Here is a 17,251-nt window from a genome sequence, read left to right on the forward strand (position 1 = left end):
CCAAAATATTTCGTACTCAATTTACGTCAACATTATTTTGAATGTGTTTTTCCGGGATTCAATTCATTTTAAATCCCTGATTTTCAGTATGGTCTCAGATATCTCTGTGGGTAATAAAGTTCCCATAGGATTTTGAGGGAACCAAGCCTTGTCTAATGATCAGAAATACATATGAATGATTGTGTGCTCTTTTGTCTTTGGCCAGTGAGTAGCCACATAGCAATAGCCAAGCAATCAAACCACCCACAGCCCCCTAGCATGAGCAAACATGAGCATGTTCTTCAGGGAAAAAAAATAGAAATATTTCAGTGTAATGTTTCTTCCCTTCATTTTCCAATTTGTGCAGTCACTGAACTGTGGTGGTCTAATGATGTGTGTCTTGTGGTGTAGGTGAAGCCATGCCTGTCACTAAGAAGCCAGGGAGCACCGTTATCGCAGGCTCTATCAATCAGAACGGCTCTCTGCTGATCAAAGCCACTCATGTGGGCTCAGACACCACCCTCTCTCAGATCGTCAAACTGGTGGAGGAAGCACAGACTTCAAAGGTGCATCTGTCAGCTCAGCTTTGCTATCAAATCATGTCTTTAGAAAATAACAGCTTCTGATTCTTCAGATTATATCATTGCAGTTTGTCTGTTAGTGTGTATCCTTTTTTATCCAGTATAATGCATCAGCTCATCTAACCTCACCTTTGGCCTATATAACCTTTTTTATTTTAACTTTCCAATCTCAGGCTCCCATCCAGCAGTTTGCAGATAAGATCAGTGGCTACTTTGTCCCATTCATCGTTGGGGTCTCTGCCCTGACTCTCGTCGCCTGGATTCTGATTGGCTTTGTAAACTTCCCACTCGTGGAAAAGTATTTCCCTGTGAGTGAAGCCTGTCTCTGTACATTTGTGTTCTTCTAGGGTTCTTCAAATCCTTCCAAAATGTTGTTTCCTACACTTTTGTAGCATTTTATTAAGTCCACTTCAATGTTAGTCCAGGTTTCTTTAGGTTTCAATAAGCTTTGCTTTGAGAATTTTGTGTGTTTACATTGTACATTGAACTTTTTTATTTCAGAAGAGCAAGAAAAGTCCTGTTTTCCATGATGTCCCTTTTAAAATATTATACTGCAGGGTCCATCATGTCCTTTTAAACTAGGCCAGGTTTATACTCTCTCTTTGAACACATTGAAATGGTGAATGTCTCTCTCTGCAGGGTTATGATAAGAGCATCTCTGAGGCAGAGGCCGTCATCCGCTTCGCCTTCCAGGCCTCCATCACTGTCCTCTGCATCGCCTGCCCCTGCTCGCTGGGTCTCGCCACCCCCACAGCGGTAATGGTGGGAACAGGGGTGGGAGCCCAGAATGGGATCCTCATCAAGGGAGGAGAGCCATTAGAGATGGCACACAAGGTCAGAGATGCTCCAGTCTAGAGATTTTATTGTTGTTGTGGAAGAAGACCATTTTTAAAAATCTGTCTGTGCTTTTAGATTCAATCAGTGGTGTTTGATAAAACCGGGACCATTACATACGGAGCTCCCAAAGTGGTCCAGGTGAAGATGCTGGCAGAAGGGAATCGAATACCACGCTCTAAACTGCTGGCGATCGTTGGCACCGCTGAGAATAACAGTGAACATCCACTGGGTGCTGCCATCACCAAATTTTGCAAACAGGTCTGTTTGACTTAGTGGTGTGTACAGACAATTTAATTTATATTAATTTATAGGTAGTTAATAAAATCGTATTGCTGTGTTTGTAAAACTATGACCAAGATCACTTTAATTTCCAAACTGTTGTCAAATGACATGAACTTTACTGTAAATATTAAAATATTTTATATTGTGCAGCTTTAAATAAGCACATTTATTGGCTTTTTATTTAAACATTTCAGTGATTATTTATATTTATATATATATATATATATATATATATATATATATATATATATATATATATATATATATATATATATATATATATATATATATATATATATATATATATATATATATATATATATATATATATATATATATATATATATATATATATATATATATATATATATATATATATATATATATTAGGGCTGTTAAAAGATTAATCACGATTAATCGCGATTAATCGCATCCAAAATAAAAGTTTGTGTTTACATAATATGTGTGTGTACTCTGTTAATTATTATTTATATATAAATACACACACATTCATGTATATATTTAAGAAATATTTGCATGTATATACATTTATATAATCTATAATATATATATAAATATAAATGTTTTATATATAAAAATAATATTTTTTTCTTAAATATATACATGCTTGTGTGTGTATTTATATATAAATAATAATTAACAGAGTACACACACATATATTATGTAAACACAAACTTTTATTTTGGATGCGATTAATCGATTAATATATATATATTTAAGCCATAATTTGAATTACCAAATTATTTTTCAATATTTTTTTTCTGCAAGAATGCATTAAAGGCACAATATGTAAGATTCTTGGATTAAAATATCCAAAAACCACTAGAACAATATTATATATTTTGTTGACTACTTACACTTACATGTACATTATCCTAAATGTTTCCAAGAATGTTTAAATCTAGAGAATCAGCAATTTTAACCAAGACACGGACCATGTCCGAGCCTCGCCTATCAATGACATCATACCCGCGTTACCCTTGATTTGCAGAAAACGAATCATTGTTATACAGCTCAACACAGTTAGTCTTATTGTTTAAATCTGGTTTTCTTGATTTACCGTGAGTACCATGTTTTACCATTCCTAATATCGATCTAGCTCACTACAGTGTGCAACAAGTGTCTCATAGTAGACGCAGAGCGAACGCGAAGAATAACATTATAACAACTTTCAACACACAAATGTACCTATTATAATAAAACAACAGTGCAACGTTAGATAGACAGACAGATAGATACATACATGCATGCATGCATACATACATACATACATACATACATACATACTTTATTAATCCCGAAGGAAATTTAAGGCATCCAGTATCTTATACACAAGACAACACAACACACACACACACACACACTGAACTATAGAATAATATAAAACTTAACAATAATAATAACAATTGTGCACAAGGTCACTCAGCCAATAGGTGACTGTAAAGACATATGTTTTCTATTTCAAATAAATGCTGTTCTTTTAAACTTTCTATTCAAAGAAACTGGAAAAAAAGTATTACCGTTTTCAATCAAAATATTAAGCAGCACAACTGTTTTCAATATTTATAATAAGAAATGTTTCTTGAGTATCAAATCATCACATTAGAATGATTTCTGAAGGATCATGTGTCACTGAAGACTGGAGTAATGATGCTGAAAAATCAGCTTTGATCACAGGAATAAATGACATTTGACAATATATTAAAATAAAAACAGCTCTTTTAAATTGTAATAATAGTTCACAATGATATTTTGGTGTGCATAAGAGTATTTTAAATTCTTACCAATCCAAAACTCCTGTTCTCTGTTATTTTTCAGTAGCCTACAGCTTGTTTTTGGGTATTTACATTGAGTATAAACAGTGTTTATTGGGTATTAACATCAGTTCTCGTATTGATGGTCAAATGCTCCTCTGAAGTGCATGGTAGTCTTTATTTGGCATTTGAATTCACAATGGCATTTCTGTGTTCAGGAGTTGGGTACAGAGTCTCTTGGCACCTGTACGGATTTTCAAGCTGTGCCAGGTTGTGGGATCAGGTGTCTGGTCAGCAACACAGAGAACTTGTTGAGGAGGGAGGACAGCGACAGTGAGGAGAACCAGCGTAATGCTGTCTTGATTCAGATCACCGATACCAGAGTCCACAGCAATGAACACCCGCTCATCATGGATCCGCAGCCACTCAGTGAGTGTCACATGACAGTAGGGATGCTCATAATTAACTGGTTAACCGTCAACCGACAGTAAGAAATTTGACTGATTAATGAGTTGAATGGTTTAAAAAGTAATGCAAGTCATTTTTCAATAATTTTTAAAACATTTTCTGCATTAAAAAATACGCTACACATATAAAATTGCACTTTTGAGAAAACAAAAGCAGATGAGATAAATTGCATTTTATTATTACATTCAGAAATAATATTAAATACTGGTAAAGTGAAATGTTTACAAACACTATAAACAGCTATAAGATATTTTAGTTCCCCTCACTCTACAACAAATCCTCCAAAATGAATAGCATTCTGAACAGAAAAATTTAAGTAGATCTAAATGGCAAGCGAAAACAAATTAATTTAAAGTGCAGCTGAAACAGAAACCGCCGTTGGGCTCCCATAGACAACCTCGCTCATTCAGCACAAATCCAAATGTTTCCATATTTGCAGTGTATTTGAATGCTAAACTATTATTTACATAACACATTATGGCCCAGTTTCACAGACAGGGCTTACACTAAACTAGGATTAGGCCTTAGTCCAATTAGGACATTTTTATAAACGTGCCTTATAAAAATCATTACTGGTGTGCATCTTGAGACAAAACAATGACACTGAGATGTTTTAAGATATGTCAGTGCAAGTTGCTTTCAGTTAAAACAGCTCAAACATGCATTTTTGTCTGGGTCCAGCTTAACCCCCCTCGAGTCGGCCGTCGCGCCGGTGTGATCAACTCACTTTTTTTCTTTATCATCATTATCATTATAATCTGTTAAGATTTTACTTTTATTTGTGTACAGTCAAAATAAAAACAAAATGTTTTGCTTTTTGCAAAATAAAGAAAACAAACATGATGCGCGATCTGCAGCCTCTCTCTAAATGACGTTCATTCAGATAGTCTTCAGATAATGAATTGTAACTTAGTGAAATACTTATCACACAAACATGAGACAAATGTCTAAAGAAATGTTGAAATATCAGGTTTTAAATAATGTACATCAAAACAAAAAGAAATATTCTCTGTTTATGTAATCTTTTTGAAAAGAGAGACATGTCAGTCTTTTGCGAGCGTCTTCATTATCCGCTAATGCACTACCCTCACGGAGCGCACGTTCTTTTGAGATTCAAATACTGACGCGATCCATGAGAGCAGAGTCAATGCCCACATCAACTCAAATAAAACACATCATCGGTCCTGCATGTAGGGTACTTATCTTAATTTTAATCAATGTTTTTAATATATTTGCTTCTTAGCACTGGGGCGATCACGCATCTCTCATAAATGAACCAAAACTCAAAATGATATTTGAGTATTCTGTGCATCAGATAGTTTACAAAATCAAATGATTCAGAACATTTTTGCCATTGAAATTACTGAAAAAAAGTGTCCCAATCAACCTGAATTCACCCTATACTCTTTGAGATCATAATTGCATTGCTTTATTTTGTTTTAAATCCCAAATACTTTACTTATAATATTCATAATTACCAATTATTCAGTTATTTGCATTTACTGAATACTGAATTGGGTTCTTTCAAAAACTTTTTTTAGTCAAATCTTTTGATAATTTAAAATATAATAGGCCTTTGTAATGTGCCTTTGTTGACTACATTCTAAATAAATTACAACAAAATAAATTTTTTGTCCTATTGCTTAGCTGTCTGTCACATACCTGAGGCTTATGCATTCCTTTGTTCTCCTAGGTGTGAAGCACAGCATTATTCATGATCATTCACACCCCTTCACATACGGCCTTTGTAAAGAAAAAGTGTCTTATGTGAATGAGTAGGCTCAATGATTCTCACATCAGTTTGAAGCAAAAACTCTAGGCAACAACACCCATTTCACGAGTTCACACTTACATATAATTTATGGAGAGTAATTTAAATGCGTATTTGGCGTGCTGTCCGGGGGGAGGGCTTCGAGCTCGGAATTTGGCCCGAACCCAGAGTACCCCCCGTGTATGTAAGTGGTTGATAAAATAAAAGTGTGGAGAAGGGGTGGTGGAGGGATGCTGGAAAACTGTCAATGAATGGAGGTAGGACTGCTGCGTGTATATATACCTCTATTGTTGATTAGCTGAGTGCTCTCCACCTGTGTCAATTATCTGAACGTGCTCCTCCCGAACTTTGTTCATAAAACATCATTAAAAAAGTCAAAAGTCTTGTGGACACATATCTATTGTGTGTTCTTAATTCAGTGTATTAAATTTTTTGTTTTTTCAAAAAACATGCATAAACGTTAGTCTCTCAAAAATACAAGCATGTACAGACATGTTGCTCTCATATTATGGTAGCCCAGTTTGTGCTGAATACAGTGTAATGCCACTTTTGCCATTAATATGTTTATAAGCAACTGGAAAAAAAGCACAAATGTCAGAGCATGTCAACTTCTAAAGGGCCCCAAAACAGCTCAGACTCCAGAGGGTTAAGCCCTGTCTGTGAAACTGGGGGAAAGAGTTTAATGCTTGGTGTAATGTCTAATGCTTGGCTTTGAATGGTCTGGTAACGGTAGTGTCTGTTGTGCTGTTTCAGCTGTAGTACAGACGGCCTTGTACACAGTGCTGATAGGGAACAGAGAGTGGATGAGGAGGAACGCTCTGCAGGTGCGAGCAGATGTTGATGAAGCCATGACGGAGCATGAGAAGAGAGGACGCACTGCAGTGCTAGTGGCTGTGGACAGTGAGTGAGACCGGGTTATTTCAGCCAGACTTTGTTCACTAAGAGTTAACGGTCTAATCAGTGATATTGCTTTGCTAAAGCTTATTCATGGATTCATGTACAAAAACTTGCTTAAGTTCAGTCAAAACCCAAAACAATTATGCTTGTTGTAATCTACTCCGTGAGTCTGTATGATGTTTTTAAAGGGTTAGTTCACCCAAAAATGAAAATTCTGTCATTAATTACTCACCCTCACGTCGTTCGAGACCCGTAAGACCTCCGTTCATATTCGGAACACAAATGAAGATATTTTTGTTGAAAGCTGATGGCTGAGAAAGGCCTCCATTGGCATTCAGTACACTTATACTCCCAAGACGGATAAAAGGCACTCAAAACATGTTACAAAGTCCATCTCACCACAGTGACTCTACAATAATCTTACGATGCGACGACAATAGTTTTTGTGCGCAAAAAAAATCGAAATAACACCTTTTTCCAACTTGTTACTGCCTTCCGCGTGTGCCTCCACGACGCATGCGCGAGAATATGACGCAGATCCGGCGTTCGGACAGATGACCCAGAAGTGATTTGTTTACAATCAGAGGAAGACGCGCGTATCTCAGCTGTTGGATTCTACATTGATCGTGCTTTAGGTCTCGGCGTAGTGCTCAAAATGGGGTTAGAGTGTGCTTTTCATGGAATCCCGAGCCCCGGCGCTACGTCATATTCTCGCGCATGCGTCGTGGAGGCACACACGGAAGGCAATAACAAGCTGGATAAAGGTGTTATTTTGATTTTTTTTTTGCGCACAAAAACTATTGTCGTCGCATCGTAAGATTATTGTAGAGTCACTGTGGTGAGATGGACTTTGTAATGACATTTTAAGTGCCTTTTATCGGTCTTGGGAGTATAAGTGTACTGAATGCCAATGGAGGCCTAACTGAAGCCTTTCTCAGCCATCAGCTTTCAACAAAAATATCTTCATTTGTGTTCCGAATATGAACGGAGGTCTTACGGGTGTCGAACGACATAAGGGTGAGTAATTAATGACATCATTTTCATTTTTGGGTGAACTAACCCTTTAACATATTACAGTACATAGTACAACCTTTTTTTTTCATAAATTATGAAAACGCTTCTTTTTTCATCAGCAAATAACTCGATTTAGGAGAAAATCAAATTGGCTACATGAATTGGATTCATTGATTATGGGGTTAATGTGTTTTTTTAATTGAAATGGAGGTTAATGAATTGCAAATTGATCAGAAAAAAACTGAATATAACTTCATAATAAACAAATAAATATAACTTTGTCAAATAGTGCACAATATTTATTTTAAGGATGTGATTCGCAGATGAGCTGTGTGCCATGGTGGCCATTGCGGACACCGTGAAGCCTGAGGCTGAGCTGGCCGTCCACATACTCACAGCGATGGGGCTGGAGGTCGTGCTGATGACTGGGGACAACAGCAGAACGGCTCGCGCTATCGCTGCTCAGGTAAAGGACCCTTTAATCTTCCCTTGAATAATCATTGTCCACATGCAGCAGTGAATTTTAACAGCTGAGGTTGTGCTTTCTTTGGTCCAGGTGGGCATCATGAAGGTGTTTGCAGAGGTCTTGCCATCTCACAAGGTGGCGAAAGTGGAGCAGCTCCAGCAGGCGGGAAAACGCGTAGCCATGGTGGGCGACGGCGTGAATGACTCCCCCGCACTGGCCATGGCAGACGTTGGCATTGCAATAGGCACAGGCACAGATGTAGCTATCGAGGCGGCCGACGTGGTGCTTATCAGGGTATGAACACTGTAATGGCTTGGTTAGATACAGTATGTTGAGTCGTGTTGTGGAAAATAAAACTATGATAAGCTGTCAAAGCTGACACATATGCGCTACAGCTCAAAAGTTTGAACACACTTGATTGTATTAATAATTATTATGGTCTTAAACTGCTGATCTGAAAGCATGCACTCAAATGTCAAATTAAAGTATAAAATGGGCCTAGCAAAACAAACTTTTTAAACTATTTTATCTTTGTTGGCCTTGGACTTTTGCATTCACCTGAAGATGTCTCTCATTTAGCCTTTTCTTTGTTTTAAACAGAATGATCTTCTTGATGTCGTTGCGAGTATCGACCTTTCTAAGAAGACCGTAAGAAGAATCAGAATCAACTTTGTATTTGCACTAATCTACAATCTCGTGGGAATTCCCATTGCTGCAGGTAACGGCAACTAAACTAAGCAAGACGGCTAGAAAAAACAAGTGTTTTTGTATTATTGGCACTTTCCTCAAATAGGGTACATGAAGCGCTCATAAATTAAGTCAGCAAATGGTGTGAGGGGGGGGGGGAGGTGTATATTTGGTTAATCTTCAGAAAATGTTGATGGTGTTGAACTAAATGTTAGCCATTTTATTTTCTATTCATTTTACACTACTGTTCAAAGTTTGGGGTTGGTGAGATTTTAAAAGAATGATCTTTTGCTCACCAAAGCTCCATTTATTTAATCAAAAATACAGTTAATCAGTAATATTGTGAAATATTATTATAATTTAAAATAACTATTGTAATATATTTTAAAATGTAATTTATTCCTTTGATATCAAAGCTGAATTTTCAGCATCATCACTCAGTGTCACATGATCCTTCTAATATGATGATTTGATGCTCAAGAAATATTTCTTATTATTATCAGTGTGGAAAACAGTTGTGCTGCTTAATATTTTTGTGGAAACCATTCTTTGATCAATAGAAAGTTCAAAAGAGCAGCATTTATTTGAAATTGAAATCTTTTGTAACATTGTCTTTACTGTCACCTCTTTGATCAAATATCCTTATGAATATGCATATTCATTTCTTACTGAAAATTATCTGACTGACCACAAACTTTTGAATAGTAGCATACATGAGATTTACATTATTTTCATATGTACAAGTGTTAGTTTGTAGGCATTTGGGGCCAGATTTACTAAACACGGCAAGTTGGCATGAGTGCGTAATCCCATAAAAGCGCCAGTGGGAGTGGAAAGTTCTGCACGTGATTACTGACAATGCGAACATTAAAGAACACAGACGCAGCTGAATCATTTCCATAATGACCAATAAAATCTACCAAGAGCTGGGCAAATTAGTGTCTGGTTTAAGGCGGTAAATAATGGCGCAAACAGCAATAAATTGATGAGCACAAATCCTAGTAGTTCTTTAACGCCAAAAGAGAGTTTGCACCGACGCAAGCCGTAAATCTGGCCCTTGATGTGTTTAAAACTAGCTACTTTTCATTGTAGGTCAATATTATATTAGATAATAGTTCAACATACCAAGTAGGTCTTACAAAAAAGGAGAAAAATAAGATTGGGACACCAGTCTGTTCCTTTCTCATACAAGTGTGTGTTGTTGATTGAGTTGCTGTTGTTTGCAGGTGTGTTTATGCCTGTGGGGTTGGTGCTGCAACCCTGGATGGGCTCTGCTGCTATGGCTGCCTCATCAGTGTCTGTAGTGCTGTCTTCCCTTCTGCTAAAATGGTAAACCTTTCCGATATTAACACAAGACTGTAAACTAGTTGGATTTAATTAAACATTTTTGTAAAAAAAAAAAAAATGTAACGTGTAACAGAGTTAAGGCAAGACACTACAAGCAAAACCATTTTTTTCCATGCACACAATTTTGAGATTTTGTGCTATTTGGCTTTTTTCATAACTTCATGTTTTAGACTATTTGAAAGAAAACATCCACCATACACTTGTTTATTTCATTTTACTTTTTTCTCTGTGCGCATATAGAGTTCAATTACAATGCATATTTTCATATGCAGTTTTTTCAAAATGAGTTTTTTCAACTTCAGTAGTGCTTGCACCAAACTTTACAGTTGTATTCCTATCTATATTCTGAAGGCTTTTAAAGAGTGTTTTGTTCATGTATCATTTGCCTTATTGCCTGGCTTTTGACTAGCCTAGAAAGTCATTTGCAGCAAATGTAATTTGCAGCCAGGGCGTCTAGCAACTCTCCGTTGGCTTGCGAGCTTGAAAAATCAAACTCTAGTCAAGCCAATCACATCGTGTATAGAGACGGTGGGCGGGCTTAACATAATGACGGCAGAGTTGCGATGGTTCCGCGTGAATTCCCTGCTACTTCCCTGCTAACAGAGAAACGCCACTGAAGTCATTCTTAAAAAAGGAAGATGTGTTCAGAGTTTTGCCGACTGGATACGGCGCTAGCCTGGCACCGCCCTATTACGTACTTGCGCTCAATTTTCATTTTGGGCATTTCTGGGCAGATCCAATAGTTTTAAACTTCAACAGAGTTCCCGCCTTCAAGGAAGTTAACGCTTGTCAGTGTAGAGTGGCCAGACTGTCTGTACAAATGAAATGTATGAGAGTCTGGTAGGACCAGACATTTATATGAGAGCGCCCTCTGGCTTTCAGATTAGGGCTGCAACTAGGGCTGAAACGATTCGATTAACTCGATTACAAAAGTTCCTCGAGGCAAAAATTCTGCCTCGAAGCCTCGTTAAATTCCTATGACGCGCACTATACGCGCAGGATCTGATTCACACCGACCGCTGTTCAATGTTCAGGAAGCACACCATAGCGCGGGATACATTTTGAATTTAGTTTAGATTCTAGATGCCCAGAATCACTATAGTAACTGCATGTTTTACACAGTTTATGTAAGTTGATTACCGTTCTTATAGCTGCCACACACACACACACACACACGCACGGCGCGCGCAAGCCCCGAAGCCAGATAGCTTTCACTTTCGTCCTCATAAAGTTTGTCAAGTAAATGCTTTTAAAGCCTTGCCAGTTTGAACATTGATGCGCTTGTGCACTATTCAAAAACAACAATACGGAAAACTTATCCGTTCAGTGCTCAGCTTTTTTCTTTGACACAGAGCCGAGCCGTGTCGCGTCTTTGACAACGAGCGCGCGCCCTGAAGGCAGACCTCTTTTCGCGTGAAGATCGCGCGCGGAGAGCAGCGCAGAACTGATAGTAGAAAATCAGTAACACACACACACACACACACACAAGGCAGACCTCTTTTCGCGTGAAGATCACGCGCGGAGAGCAACGCAGTGTCAACGCCGTCCTGTGTCTAAAGTAAAGTCACTAAAGTAGTTTAGAAACTCAATCGTTAAAGGCATATATTTGAATACCTTTGAAGTAATTACAAATCACAGCTTCATAATGAATAGAGACGGAATGAGTAATTCACACACACAATCACTCTCTCATTAATGCATCCAAATAAATGTAATGTAGGTCTACTACTGTGTTAATATATCTGTATCTGATGTACAACAAACATAAATCTGCCCCACAGACATCAATAACTGCTGAAAGTGAACCGTTTCCTTCAAGTATTTTAAAATCACAAAGAAATGCACTTTTTGCATTTGTTGGAAAAATTCCAACTTTAATAGTAGAAAATCAGTAACACACACACACGCACCCTCCTCTCTCTCGCGCCAGTCAGACCAATCGTGGCAGTGCATCACATATGCTTAAACTTTTATGTAGCCACGCAACAATAATTTCAGCCCTAGCTGCAACAACGCGTCGGCACATTATTTACGTTCTAGAATAGAACAGAAGATCTAGAATAATGGCAGCTTCTGCTCCCGGGCATAATGAAAATGATAAATTATCATATAAAGCCAGACCGCGACATTCAAAAGTGTGGGAGTACTTTAAACAGAAGCTGAAAAAACTGTGCTTTGTTCGCTCTGGAACGCCGGTTTCACACTGCACGCGGTGGCAGAGCAGGAGCTGTGCGCGTGGAGAGCGGGAGCTTTCACACTGCCAGTCAGTGTTGCCAAGTCCGCGTTTTTTCTGCGGAATTGGGCTACTTCTACACTGTTGCCGCGGGCTGTGTCTCATGTCTGCGGGTTGAAGCGATCCCAATTGTGATATTTATCCCCGGGAATGAGAATTTTAGCAGGCAGCCCTGCAAAAAAACCCCACATATTTAACCCCCCGAACGCGATGTTTACCGGAGAACCTCCCCGAAACGCGATTGGGCTTGTTTTGGGCTAGTTTTGAGTAACGAATGGGTGGGTTTTGTTGTGAAAACCTGGCAACCCTGCTGCCAGTGTTCGTCTCGCTGAACCGTGGCGCGTGTATTGCAACAGACGGTCACATTTTCCGGTGTTCTTCTCCGACCCCAGTATGTCTCGTGCCTTTATTTATTATGGGCTGCATATATCTGCTGTAAATGCGACCTGGTTCCCCTCTGTCCCAAACACATATGCATAATAACATGCTGTATATAGGTAGTTTACATGATTAAAGTAACATTAAAGTTAAGATATGCCTCTAGCTTTAATCATTTAAATATGTCTTTGAAATTTGGGCAAAAACTTCTGGCAGCTTTAGTCGTTGTTTATGCACATGTATATCTTCAAAATAGACGACTAGTTATACATTAACAGCTCCTGTATGTGAACCTTTTGCAGATAAATACAAGTGCATTTTCGTTTACTATTGACACAAATCAATAAGTAAATCATACTCAACTACTACAGGGAGTGCAGAATTATTAGGCACGTTGATTTTCTGATCATATTTTTTTTCCAGGCACATTTGACCAATTCCAAACCACAGTAATCCTAATAACTACTATTGATTTAGTATTTAATAATGTATAAGTGATATATAATTGTTCATGAAGGCTGGAAATGAAAAACACCTTATATTCAGGTGTGCAGAATTATTAGGCATGTTTTCTTTTACAGATAAATTGAGCCAAAAAAGAGATTGAACTCAGACTGAAAAGTCAAAAAGTATTAAATGCCCATGAGAAGGATGCAATACTAATGCAATACTAGACATTGCAGTTAAGGTGTGACCATTGGACAGTGAAATGCTCGTTGGGTCAGCAGGGTCAGACAAAAACATGTGGTGAAGAAAAGACACCTGTTAACCGCAAAAGAATTAAGAATTAAGGTGAAGAATTAAGGGTGAAACCATCAGGAACCCTTTAATCTCCAGCGCCACCATTTTCCAAAGCTGCAACCTACCTGGAGTCTCCAGAAGTGCAAGGTGTCAGGATCTCAGAGACTTCAGTTAGGTAAAGAATCCTAAAAAATGACCCCCACTAGATAAGAATCATAAGCTGAAGTGTTGTAAAATACATGAAGAAGGTTTTTTTATAGGCTTTATGGACAGATAGGTTGAGAGTGACTCTTGAAGGACCAGCACCACATCCTCTAGTACCACTGTTTGAAGAATTCATCTTCCAGAATCTGGCAGTACGTTTTGGGAGTTCATTTTTAGTCCATCTCTGCAAAACGGACTTCAGGATGGACTAAAATGAACTCCCAAAACGTACTGCCAGATTCTGGAAGATGAATTCTAATAATCTGCACACCTGAATATAAGGTGATTTTCATTTCCAGCCTTCATGAACAATTATATATCACTTATACATTATTAAATACTAAATCAGTAGTAGTTATTAGGATTACTGTGGTTTGGAATTGGTCAAATGTGCCTGGAAAAAAAATATGATCAGAAAATCAACGTGCCTAATAATTCTGCACTCCCTGTATAGTAAACAACTTTTCCTAATTAGGCCTACTCTGTATACATTTTATGATGAATAGTATCATTATACATGATGTTTAAAATGCTTCTTGTGTCCATATATTTCATTATAAAATGGCATACTATGTACACTACCCTTCCTGAAATACAATTAATATTGTCATCATTCATTTATTTCATGTTAAAATAATATACAAATTCACTACCCTCTTTGAAATACAATAATCAGGAAAAAAGAATCATAAAATTAATCCGGAAAAATAATCGTTAGATTAGTCGACTAATCGAAAAAATAATCGTTAGATTAGTCGACTAATCGAAAAAATAATCGTTAGATTAGTCGACAGAAAAAATAATCGTTAGTTCCAGCTCTATTTCAGATGGAGCAGCATTTACTACTGATCACAGAGCCGTGCTGCACTGACAAGTTGCGCATAAAAAAAGTTGCAGCCTTTGCCAAATCACGTGCAATATTCCTCATTTAAATAATTCCCACCCAAGGCATAGCAAAATAAAGGAGCGTGTGTTGAAACTGGCAGTTATGGTAAGGGGCAGGACATTTTTCCAAACACACTCGAAATGGTTGACCAATCACAACACCCTGATCCCAACCAATCAAAGCACATTGTGGCTTCATAGAGACAGAAACTAAACAGTGTTACTGACCGACTGGGTAGAGAGGTGCTGCAACAATAGCCGCGTTTCCATTACCATTCAAACTGCACAAATTGAAAATACGCCCAATGGAAACGCGTAAATTTCGCAAAAACTCCCATATCGCGGGAAATTGTTTTTTACGCTCGCATGAGGTGGTTTTTCTGGCAATTCGAAAAAGGAACAATTGGCAAAGCTGTAATGGAAACCGTTTTTTTGCATTAACAGGTTATCTGGCATACGTAAAAGTCACATGACCAATCTTTAAAGATGACGCAGTTGACGAGAAGACGAGATGGAGTTCTTTATTAAACTCATAAAAGACAAAAAAGAATTATGGGAATACTGGATTCCAAACAACATTACATTTTAGTTGCATAACATCGGTTAATGAAAATGGCGTCGGTTCGCAATAGTTTTTATCAACATTTAGAAAATATCATGAAAGTTTTGCACATCTGTAATGGAAACGCAGGCTAATGTAACATGTGTGAACAATAATGTGAGTTGAGTAGATATGACACTCATTTCCTGTTTCTGCAGTTACACTAAACCCACTGCTGAGGAACTGAAAAGACGGCTGGGAGAGGTGAGAAAGCACGGCAGCCTATCGGATGTCAGCGTTCACATTGGCATGGGAGAGCTGCGGCGGTCCTCCCCCAAACTCAGCCTGCTCGACCGCATCGTCAACTACAGCCGGGCCTCCATCAACTCGCTCCGCTCCGACAAACACTCTATGAACAGCATGGCCCTCAGCGAGCCGGACAAGCACTCTCTGCTGGTGGGGGACGCTCACTGCGAGGAGATCGTTTGAGTGTCTCTGGGGCCTTGCTTTACCTCCGTGCCTGCAGACCGATTCAATCGCCTCATGAGGGTCCTCGCGAATATGACCACTGCTCTCACTGTGATGCTGCACGAATCCGCGCACGCAGCTTTGATTGTCCGTCCATTAGCATCGCTATAGTAGAGGCTTTCTGACGGTCTCTGTTTACAAGTCTGGCAGATTTATCATGACAATCCAAAGCAAAATCAACTACACCCGCAGATTGTCTTCAAAAGATTTGAATTCAATTTTATTTTTGTGAAAATGACAATTTTAGAGTGATTTATTGTGTTTTATGGTAATGATTAAGTGAATATTTATTACATCATTTATTTATAGTATTTTATGTACTTTGTCGGACATGAAGGAATGTGAAGATTTCTTTTAAAAGTGAACAAATGAACTTTTCTAAGGCCATTTTAGCTGCACATATCCTTGACCGGGCGTTTAGATGCAGTACATTCCAAAGAAAGCAGCATTCCTGTTGGCTCAGAGGGATCCACAAGTTAGTAACCAAGAAAACACTAAACCATTACAAGTGTCTGTAAGACGTTCAGCATATTCATTTTTATTGTTCAGCAAACAGTTTGTAACACTTATGCTGCCTTTGCCCTATTTAAATGTGCACTTGCTCTTGTCAGTTTACCTTTTAAATGTATTGTTTTTTTGCTAGCTTCACTTTGTTTTAAAACCCAGTGCTCTGTGTGAACTGAGACTGACATTTTATGAGCGGAGCTTGTGTACAGCCGTTTGTGCATTAATGCCCTTAATAGATACATAAACATTAAATATCATTGCACAACCTGGATCAGGTTACTGACATAAGATTACCGCCTTCAACATTCTGACCTTTTGAAATATTTTTTAAAATGTATCCACAATATAAAAAAGTTATCCAGAGAAAGTTTTGTTACTATGTTACTCAAGGTCAATTAAGTGATGCCGTCTTCAAATGAAACAAGTGCACTCATTAGTAAGTAATGATTAGGTGTTGCTTGTTTTTGCCAAATGTGTTCAAGTTGGAGTGACAATGTAAACATCCTCGATTGTTTCACTAAATGTGGTCTGATATTGTAGTTTTGCATCATATTCTTTAAATAAAAAGCCAGTTTTCAATTAGCCAGTCTTTTTTCTATTAGCATTGGACTTTATATCTCACAATTCTGACTTTATATCTCACAATTCTGACTTTATATCTCACAATTCTGACTATATCTCACAATTCTGACTTTATATCTCACAATTCTGACTTTATATCTCACAATTCTGACTTTATATCTGACTTTATATCTCACAATTCTGACTATATCTCACAATTCTGACTTTATATCTCACAATTCTGACTTTATATCTCACAATTCTGACTTTATATCTGACTTTATATCTCACAATTCTGACTATATCTCACAATTCTGACTTTATATCACACAATTCTAACTTTATATCTCACAATTCTGACTTTATATCTCACAATTCTGACTTTATATCTCACAATTCTGACTTTATATCTGACTTTATATCTCACAATTCTGACTATATCTCACAATTCTGACTTTATATCACACAATTCTGACTTTATATCACACAATTCTGACTTTATATCACACAATTTTGACTTTTTATCTCACAATTCAAAGCCAAAGCAAAACAAAACACCGGTCATGAAT

General features: G+C 37.7%; 1 protein-coding gene across 1 annotated transcript in view; it reads left to right on the forward strand.

Moving 5' to 3' along the window:
- atp7a (ATPase copper transporting alpha) overlaps positions 1–16,704 on the forward strand; it is a 34,933-nt gene extending 18,229 nt beyond the window's left edge. The window contains exons 13-23 of the mRNA XM_079839517.1: positions 391–545; positions 734–868; positions 1,200–1,394; positions 1,473–1,655; positions 3,673–3,883; positions 6,447–6,593; positions 7,928–8,070; positions 8,161–8,364; positions 8,671–8,788; positions 9,984–10,086; positions 15,305–16,704. Coding sequence (XP_079695643.1) covers positions 391–545; positions 734–868; positions 1,200–1,394; positions 1,473–1,655; positions 3,673–3,883; positions 6,447–6,593; positions 7,928–8,070; positions 8,161–8,364; positions 8,671–8,788; positions 9,984–10,086; positions 15,305–15,575 — 1,865 coding nt within the window. The 3' untranslated portion in view covers positions 15,576–16,704. The remainder of the gene's footprint in view (positions 1–390; positions 546–733; positions 869–1,199; positions 1,395–1,472; positions 1,656–3,672; positions 3,884–6,446; positions 6,594–7,927; positions 8,071–8,160; positions 8,365–8,670; positions 8,789–9,983; positions 10,087–15,304) is intronic.
- The last annotated feature ends 547 nt before the right edge of the window (positions 16,705–17,251 follow it).

This window comes from Gobio gobio (genome assembly GCF_949357685.1).
Source record: "Gobio gobio genome assembly, chromosome: 16".
Classification (NCBI taxonomy): domain Eukaryota; kingdom Metazoa; phylum Chordata; class Actinopteri; order Cypriniformes; family Gobionidae; genus Gobio; species Gobio gobio.